Source organism: Condylura cristata, unplaced genomic scaffold, assembly GCF_000260355.1.
Source record: "Condylura cristata isolate star-nosed mole 26May11 unplaced genomic scaffold, ConCri1.0 scaffold00006, whole genome shotgun sequence".
NCBI lineage: Eukaryota > Metazoa > Chordata > Mammalia > Eulipotyphla > Talpidae > Condylura > Condylura cristata.
The window spans coordinates 5,427,908-5,437,498 of NW_004567107.1; the positions used below are offsets into that span (position 1 = coordinate 5,427,908).

The 9,591-nt window shown below is 64.0% G+C and overlaps 1 protein-coding gene across 3 annotated transcripts in view; it reads right to left on the reverse strand.

Annotated features, from left to right (window-relative positions):
* The window catches only part of LMX1B (LIM homeobox transcription factor 1, beta), a 72,754-nt gene that overhangs the window by 2,650 nt on the left and 60,513 nt on the right, over positions 1 to 9,591 (reverse strand). For 2 of the 3 annotated variants that reach the window (XM_004677325.1, XM_004677323.1), the window contains exons 3-6: positions 2,526 to 2,758; positions 648 to 829; positions 426 to 503; positions 216 to 282 (exon numbers count right to left, since the gene is read on the reverse strand). In XM_004677325.1, coding sequence (XP_004677382.1) covers positions 216 to 282; positions 426 to 503; positions 648 to 829; positions 2,526 to 2,758 — 560 coding nt within the window. Of the gene's footprint in view, positions 1 to 191; positions 283 to 425; positions 504 to 647; positions 830 to 2,525; positions 2,759 to 9,591 lie in introns of all 3 variants that reach the window. The other variant, XM_004677324.1, reaches the window with a different exon arrangement.

Here is a 9,591-nt window from a genome sequence, read left to right on the forward strand (position 1 = left end):
GGGCCTGTCCGGCTCACCCTGGCCCAGCCGGCCCTGTCCGGCTCACCCTGGCCCAGCCGGCCCTGTCCGGCTCACCCTGGCCCAGCCGGCCCTGTCCGGCTCACCCTGGCCCAGCCGGGCCTGTCCGGCTCACCCTGGCCCAGCCGGCCCTGTCCGGCTCACCCTGGCCCAGCCGGCCCTGTCCGGCTCACCCTGGCCCAGCCGGCCTGGCTCACCTTGGCCCAGCCGCTGTGAGTTCTGTTGCTCCTGCTGTTGCTGGTGCCGCCTCGCCAGCTTCTTCATCTGCGGGAGACGCGGTTGGTACCAGTGCCCCCCACCCCGCAGGCCCCTCCCGGCCCCGCCGCACCGCTCAGGCCCCTGCTCCTGACGCCCGCCCGACCCCATTCCTGCCCCTTGCCTGACAGGTGGCGGCGGGCGCCTCTCACCTTTGCTCTTTGGTTCTGAAACCAGACCTGGACCACGCGCACGCTGAGGCCCGTCTCCGCCGCCAGCGTCTCCCGGACCTGTCGCCAGGGGGGAGCGGGTCAGGCCCGGGGTGGCAGCCAGGAGGTGGTGGGTGTGGGGGACGTGCGGGAAGGCGCAGGGATGGTGTCTGCCATGTGGCCGGGGGTGGGGGGCCCGCCCCGCCCCCCCCAGCGGCCCCTCACCTTCCGGCAGGGCTTGGAGGAGACCTCGAAGGAGGCCTTGAAGGCGCGTCGCTGCTGCGTGGTGAGGATGGTCCGGGGTCGCTTGGGCCGCCTCGGGTCCTTGCCGTCGTCCCCACTGCCCTTGCTCTGGCTGCCCTGCCCCTTGGCGGGTTTCATGTCCCCATCCTCGTCCTCGCTCTTTACTGTGGGGGACACAACCCGGCCTGTCAGGGGGTCCCAGCCTCGTTCCCTTAGTCAACCTGCTGCCTGACAGGACCCCAGCCCTTCCGGCCAACACCAGCCACGGCTCCCCAGCCCCCCTGGACACCTGGCCCTCAGGTCCAGCCTCCTGGGTGCCCCAGCTCCCACTGCTGTCTCGGCACCATCCTCACTTCCTCGGTTTGGACCCTCGTCAGGGTCGAGGCCTCAGGCCTGCTCTGCTGCCGCGCGGGGGCCCAGCGAGACGGGCAGACACCAGCACGCACTCAGGTGCACACGCAGAGGGCAGACAGAGGCCCGTAGCCAGGTACAGGCGCTGCAGCCCACGGGGCGCGCCTCGGCCGAGTGTGTGGACACACGGTGTGCACACAGGTGCAAGGGGCAGTTGGTGCTCGCTGGGTGGCCGCCCCTGGACAGAGATGCAGCATCCCTGGGCTTCCCCTGGGCCTCCGGTCTGGGTCCCACCTGTCCCACTGGCCACCAGCACCCCACAGGTAGCAACTGTGTGTCCCTACTACCAAAGAAACTACCCCACTACCAAAGGCCAGCAGGCCCAGGGGCCCGAGGGGAGATCCCAAGGACCCTTCTTTGCTACTTCCAGGGACCAACAATCAACAGGGAGACAGACTCCACGTGTTTGCAACAGGCATACACGCGTGCTCACACGCCACACTTGTTGGCCCTGGACGCACAGAGGCCACACACACACACACACACACACACACACACATCGGGGCAGGCACACGCCTGAGCAGCACAGCTACACGCGTGCAGAAGCATATCCCGGCACACTCACACTTACCGTGCACACAGGGCCGCGGCCCGAGCTGTGGGTCTCGAGACACCAGCCCCAGCAGGACAGCAGAGTCTGTCACGCCCCCACATGCTCCTGCCCCCCCCCCCACCCGCAACTGGCCCCCTTTCTCCAGGCCCTTCTTCCTGCAAGCATGAGCCCCTGCAGAGGGGCCAGTCCCCTCCCTGCCCTGGGCCAGCGGCACGCGCCAGCCTCTGCTTCGCTCTGACCCCACAGGCCGGGCCCCACTCAGGGTGGGCAGAGAGGCAGATGGAGGGGAGCTCACCAGCTCTACCAAGGGCCCTGGCATGGACAACGGCCTCGCACAGGGGTCCCCAGTTAGCCCAAAGGGCCGGACACAGGGCCGCTCCTCTCCATGCTCCCTGTTCCGGTCACTCCCACACCCCCAGGGACAACAAGGCCACCTTCCGGGCCTTGCCCTTCTTTCAGGAAGGCTCCAAACTTTTGGGGGCCAGAGCCAAGCTCCAAATTTGGGGCAGTGTCCTTTGGGGGGGCCAGAGCAGAGTAGAAAGTAAAGGCTGTCCCTCCACCCGCCCCACCTCCAGCCAGACACAGGGACTAGCTCGGGGGGGCGGGGGGGCTGCTGCCCAGGCTGAGGCTGGGGGCCGGGGACCCCGGGGCCAGAGGCCGCCTGTCAGCCCCCTGCCTGCCCCTCAGCCCTCAGACGGCCCCTAGGGCGTGTGGCGGGGCTGCCGCCAGCAAAGCCTGGGTGCTGGGCTCTGCGGGTGCAGCTGTGCGCCGGGGGGTGCCCCCGCACCGTGAGCACCCCCATGTGTCCGTGTGCTGGGGGCACGAGGGGCAGGTGGCTGCCCGTGCACGGGGGCCCTCCGCGCACCCCCGCAGCGCCCCGGCCGCGCCAGGCTCACCGGAGTCAGACTCGTCGGGGCTCACGGAGCTGAGCAGGTCCTTCTCCTTCTCGTAGTCTCCCTTGCAGAGCAGCTGGCCCTCCTTGAGCACGAACTCGTCGCCCTTGCGCAGCTGCCGCTCACACACGCAGCAGCAGAAGCAGCCCAGGTGGTACACGCACTCCAGCGCCCGCATCACGAACTCGGTGGGCGCGATCTTCTCCAGACAGCCGCTGCACTTGGCGGCGAAGAGCCTGCGGGCGCACAGAGCAGCGCGTGGGCCGGGCTCGGCCCCCCGGGTGCCCCCCTGCTCCCCACCCTGGCAGCCCAGCCCACGTGGGAGAGCTCCTCCCTGGGCACAGAGCCAGGCGGTGGGAGGGGCTGCAGCCCCATTCTGGCAGCTGCACGGTGGGCACTGGGCATCCTGCCCGGAGGTGCCCACTCCCGGGTGTCCGCTCTGAGTCCTTCCCGCTCTGGGAGCCAGTGGCCACCAGAGGGCAGAGCGCCGGGCCGCTCAACCCTCCCTGAGAGCCGGTCAGCCTGGGCCACCAGGACAAGGGCAGGCAGCCTGCAGGTGTGGTCCCCCAGCCTCACCCCTCCACCCAAACAACCCCCAGTTCTGTCCAATCCAGCACCCACTTCTGCCTCAGTGGCTACCCAGGTCCCCCTTCCCCGAGCTCCTAGTCCCTCCAACCCCTCACCTTACCCTTCTGGCTAAGAATCAAGGATCTTTCTAGAATATGTATCTGATCATGCTGCTTCCTTCCTCCAGACTCTTCCATGGCTCCCAGCGCCCTGACAACACCCAGGTTTCTGAGTCTGGCATGCAAGGAGCTCTCTGGTCCTGCCTCTTCGCTCACCCTTTTTGCTCCCCCAGGAGCATTCTTCAGAAGCACCCGTGGTCCCCCCGAGCTCCATCACCGGGCGCCCGACGATGATGGGCTGGCCTGGCTCACACTACATCCCTCCCTGCAGCCCAGCCTCCCCGAGCACACATGGCATGCAGAGGTTTAAGGACTTCAAGGGCAGCAGCGCATCGAATGCTCGCCAGCAGCCTGACACAGAAATGAGCATTCACCCCATTTTAGAGAGAAGGGAACTGAGGTCCGAGGGCGGCGTCCCGGCTCGGGGTCACACTGCTGGAAAGACGGGCTGCCTCTGAGCGTGGAGGGACCGGCCCCGCGCCCCCTGGCAAAGTGGGTCATCTTTCATCTCTGAGGACCATGGCGGGTGGGGGTCTCCCGCCTGGGCCGGCGGGTGCAGGCGGGGCTGGGGTGCACCCCGCCCCTGCCCGCACCCACTGACCGCTCCTCCTGGCCCCTGTCCCTATCTCGTGCCCAGCTCTGTGGGAACTCAGCTTCAACAACACTTTGATGGAAAAATTTATGAAGAATCAAATTATTGCTGCTGGGAGGGAATTAAAACCATTTTTCATTCCCCGCGTCCCCGGGCCACGTCTGCGGGCACCACCTTGGGAGAGCCGTGCACATCCCATCCCTCTTTATGGCCCGCCATCACAGGCACAGATTACAGCTGCAATTCTCCACTAATCGGTTCTGGAACAGAAACGGCCATAAATGCAAGGCACTCGGTCTGCCGCCCTTCCCGGGGCTGCCATCAGCACCGCCCACGGCGAGCTGGTGGGGCGAGGTGGCCGGGGCCAATCCGGGCTCTGCTTGCTTCCTGGGCACCAGCCCCGGGGAACCAAGAGCAGGGACGCCCCCAGCAAAGCCTGTGCCCCACCTCTGTGCGACCCAGCAGGCTCCTACTCACCCTGCAACACCCCGCTCTGCCACCACCTCCTCTGGGGAGCCGTCGTGATGTCCCCGTCTGGGGGAGATGGCCTCCTCTGCACTCAGCTGGCCTCCATTCCTGCTGCTACACAGTGGGAAGGCCAGCAGGGCTTCCCTCAGGCAGCTGTCGGCATTCGGCTGTGCCCGCCCGGCTCTCAGGAGTGAGGATCTCGTTGGCGAGACAGCGCATGACCTGTCAGCTCCCAGCCCCACAGGGCTTCCCTGGGCAGGACCTGGCCCCAGCTGGCCCCCAAGGAGGCCTCAGTGAGTGTTCAAGAAGCAGGTGAGTGACGGCCTGGGGCCAGCTGATGACCCCTCCAGGCCTCGAGCTGGAGTTTGGCTGCGATTAGACCCTCTGCCTGGACGGCGTTGTTTAGGGCACGTCCCACACAGCCGCCCAGGGCCACCTTTGACATAGGCCCTAGGAGTCCAGCAGGCTGGCTGTCAGCTTGCGAGGGCTGAGGGAGGGGCCAGGTTGGCAGAACTTGCTCGAGACGCAGAGGATGCTCTGCCCTGCCTCCTCACTGCCCCTCTGCTTCCACCCATGTCCACCTCCTCACCCAGGGAACCTCTGAAGGTTGACAGTCTGGACAGATGGACGCTGACTGTGCCTCTGTGCCAGGACAGCGGGACCAGGTTCCCAGGCCAGGGCAGCACCCCTTGGGCGGCTCCCAGAGAGCCCCCCCACACACACACACTGCAAGGAGGGGGGGCCGGTGACCTGCATTTGCAGACACAGCCTGGTGCAGGCTGCTTCAGAACAGCCGTGCTAATGCCTTGGCAGCAGGGGGTCGATTGCTACTTTCTCCAAACTCATCAACACAATCTATTATTAATACTTCTCCAAAGGCTCGGTGCCGCCATTACCGAGGCAGCGCCAGCCACTCGGGGCCTCATCTGTTATCTAGATTGCAAAAACTCGGGAAATAAAACAAGCCGAGCGCACTTTATAAACGGAATGTGCCATCCGTTTGGTCTCCAAGCGTCTCTCCACCCAATAAAACATCAGGGGGGGATGCATGAAATACTCGCTCCCAATTATGGGGCTGCCTTTGTCTGCGTGCGGGGTGAGAGCTACTAACGGCGTGTGTGGGAGGGGTCCCCTCCTCTCTGTGAGCCCCCACTCTCTCCCTCCACTCCTCCCACCACGGAGGGGCCTGCACCAGCCCCGCAGAAGCAGGCCCCGCCAAGGGAGCCGACAGGCTGGGGTTCTCGGCCTGTTCCACTTGCTGGCGCCCTGGCCGGCTCGGAACCTCTGCTTACTCATCTGTGCGATGGGCCGGCTGCAGGGCGCGGGCTCCGTGTGAGGAGCGGTGAGTTGTCAGTGTCAAGCAGGGAGCGCCGAGGGGTGGCCTGCAGGCTGCGAGGCTCCGGCCGCCCGCCCCTACCCCAGCGGCTGAGGAGCCGGAAAGGCTGGACAGCGCTGCCGGCACTGGATCTGGAGGCCCGTCCTGGTCACCACCTCGACGCACCACTGCGACCTCGGGCAAGTCTGGGTCTCGGTTTGCCCAGCTGCGAGCTGGGACCGGGCATCACACCACGGCGCTGTGTGGAGGTGACAGGCGTGTGCTGCCGCGTGCCAGAACGGGGTGCGGTGGGGGGCTGCAGGGAGGTCTCAGCGTTCCAGGCCAGGGGCTGCTGCCAGGTTCCCACGGCCCAGCTCTTCCCCTGCTCCAGAAGCAGCTGTGTGGCCACACTGCAGGCTCGCGGGCTCCCTGACAACCCGCACCCCGCTCCTCACGGGAACGCCAGCCGTGCCTACTGCGGCCCCCGCTGCCCAGAACACCACTCCCCGCCCAACAGCCCTGCCCGGCAAACACCTGCTCGCTTAACACTTAAGGGACTTCGCCTGGGCCGCCCTCCTTGCCTGCCTCTCCTCCTCTGCAGTTCAGGGGCCCCCCTCCTCCCCAGCTCCGCACCCTCGCACCCCTCCCCCCACCGACGCCCTTATCTTGGCCCACATTCCTGTCTCCAGGCCCACCTTCCCAGGTCCTGTCCCCAGGGGCACCTCTGTATCTCCAGCCCCTACCCACACCCGCTAAGGTCGCCAATGGGTGTTTGTTGAATGAATGTTGGACCAACCGACAGTTTCGCTAGGTCCATGAGGCCGGGCAAGCCCATCTCTACCCCGCCCAGTATAGCGGGCATTCTGCCTTCCCGCCTGGGAGGAGAGCGGCGTGTGGGGCCGTGGGCAGGACCGGGCACTGGGGATCCAGCCTGGCTCCCGACTCTTCTGCTGTGTGATGTTGATGGAGACGGTGAACTCTCTCGGCCCCGTTTTCTTCCTCTGTGAAGTGGAATGGCGGTTCCTACCTGCAGGGCTGTCTGGAGCCGGGAGCCCCTGGCCCTGCACAAGGAAGCCCCTCGGGCACCTTCTGTGCCATGTGTGCCGCCCTCTCCAGGTGCCCGTGGTGCCTGGAGCAGCCCTAGCCGGGGTTTGCAGGTCCCACACCCCGGCTGAGGCGGACAGAGCGGACTGAGAGCTCTGAGATCAGGTCTCTCATTAGCTGGCAACACTCACTTATCGCCTCTTCGCATCACTACAATCAATCCTCACCAATCAATCCTCACGAACCCTAAAAAGAAGGTGCTGTTCACCCCTACTTTACAGAAGAGCACCCCACGGTGCAGAAGGTGGGTTCAAGGCCCCACGGCTCATCGATCAAATGGATCAAACTTGCCATCACCTGAGAACCGGCTCTGTGGGAGGGGTCCGGTTCACCCCGATTTCTTATTCCTCAGCATGAACCCAGTGCCTGGGAGAGATGGCTGCGTGCCTGGGTCCCCCCGTTCCCAGCCCGCACCCCATCTGTGATTTCAGAGTAAGAAATTCGCTTCTTAGGCACTTCCTTCCCTTGAAGAGTCCCCGGTTCTGAGAACACCTCTCCATCTCCTCTGAGCTTTTATTGGTTTATTTGCTTAATGTTCACTTTATTAAACTCATAAAACTAATAAACAAAACCATGAAAAAACATTTTTCTGGAGCCTCTGAACACGGGCTACATGTCCAACTGATTCGTTTTTCTTAAACCACCGAAGACACGAAGTGGGACTGATTCTTTTGCCTCCGCTAACACTGGCTTTATCACGTCCTGGGGGGCGGGTGGGGGGCGCTTCTCCCCCTGGGTCTTCACGCTCAGGCCGTGGGCCCCATGCAGCGTGTGCCAGGAATCCCGGCCATCCCCTCCTTGCCCCGGAACCTCACCCCAGTGCCCCTCTCAGCCCAGCGGGCCTTTCTGTCCACAGCTGGTGAAGGCAGGTCCAGCCCGAGGCGGTCAGGAAGTGGGACCATGACCAGGGTCTTCGGCTCGCTCGCTCGGCGCTCGGCACCTGCTCAGCCCCTCCTCACATACCCACTCCTGCAGCTGCTGTGCAGCTTATGCGGCCCCTGTCCAGTTCTCAGGCCTACAATGCCCAGCAACTCCAGGGTAAGCCCACACAGCTACTCCAGGCCCTTCCTTCCCACTGCAGCCCGGCACACCTGACCTCAGGGGCTCTGTCCAGCTGCCGGGCTGGCCGCTGCTCCCTGGCACAGAAGCCCCTTCTGCGTCCTGAGCACCAAAACCTCCACCTGCCTCCAGCGCCTGTCTTCTCTCCCCATTTCACTTGTTTCTTGTTGAACTCGTCCTCAGCCTTCGAGACCCACTTGAGTGTCACCTCCTCTGTGAAGCCTTCCTTGATGTCCACACAGCCAGGTGTGCCTCTGAAGCACCCGCTGGCCTAGATTTCAGAAACTAGGTCTCATTCCCCACACCCTGGCACTGAGGAGGCGGTCAGTGTTTGTTGAACGAATGAACGGCTTCGTGAGGCATGGTGGGGCCAGAGAATACCGAATACTCCGCCTCCAGGAATCTAAGGCTGCCACGCACTAGCAAGACAAATGCCACAAGGTGACAAGGTAAATGACTCTGCCCTCTGCCCCTTCCTAACTCCACAACCCGGAGTCCAGGTCCAGAGTTTTCATTTTTTATCAGTGAAGTTCCACACATACCGCTGGTTGGTCTGGGGTCCTGCGGTAACCACCCCCCCAAATGCACCCTTATGTCCAGGGTGCCGGAACGGCCCTGGTGCCACGCTGGTATTCAATGGACACAGTGCCTGGGCAGGCCTGGACACTTGGCTCAAGGTGGCCACTCACCAGGTCCCTCCCCCCTCCACTCATGGCCGGCACCTCACTGTCAGCGGTGGCATCTCCGTGGCCTGGAGGAATTCATGTCCCTTCTGTGAGCCTCAGTTTCCTCTTCTGCACAGTGGGGGTGTTGATCCCGCCCTCACCTGGTGATTGAGAGCCAGGGAGAGGAACTCAGTCTCTCCCTCCCAGCCTAGGTCCTCCTGAGACAGGCTCTGCAACCTTCTCTTTCTCAGCTTCAGTTTCAATCTGAAGTCCCTGATCACATCCCTGGGTCTGTGTGTCTGCCTGTGTCTTTGAGGTAGGGGGTTCTGTCAGACCGTGGCTGGGGGCCCCCACTGGGGACCAGGCAGATTGTGGGCCTAATTTCCTTTGGGGCCTCTCAGGTCAAGCCACACAGTTCTGGAAAACACCCCCCCTTGGGGACCACGTGGCAGGGTACTAGAACAGCAGCCCATCCATCCCACCGGCAACCCCCTCCCCTCATCAAGCCAACACCGTGGAGGTGTCCTGACTCTGAACCAGGTTCACGCAGGGTCACACCAAAGTCGTCCCCCTGCCCAGGAGCTGGCCCCAAAGTGGCGCAAGCTTTGTGGGTGCAGCGCAAACTGGGTGGCCCAGAAAGGCACCGGCATCAATCCGGAGAGCCGGGGACTTCCTGGAAGAGGTGGCATGTAGTTAAGAACCTGATTCTGGAGGCTGAAGGCCTGGGTCTCACCTGGGGGCAAGACACCTCCACTCTCAACCTGCCTCTCACCTGCAAACCAGGGCCGTGGTCCCCACCTGCCAGATCACCCTGACTAGGCATTTAACCTCCTGGCGGCCTGGAGACGGAAGGGCAGGCTGGAGGCTGAGCCACCATGCCTGAGGGCTGTGGTGCCTGGGGACACCGCCGAGGGACCAGCCGGGCGTGCAGGCCACGGGACAGGACCCTGGACCCTTAAGGGGGCCGGGCTGCTGCTGGAAAAACTGTGTCACTCGGAGGAGCTGCCGAGGCCACAGCAGGCAGGGGAGCCGGGGCCTCCTCCCTGCCGCCAGGACCCGATGACATCTCCCCCACGTGCCTGCCGCGTCCTTATCATTCCGGGCGTAGCTGTTTTTTATTTTGAGACAAAAAGAGGCCTGTTGATGGGGCTCCAACTCAAACCAGCTGCAAACATCTGCT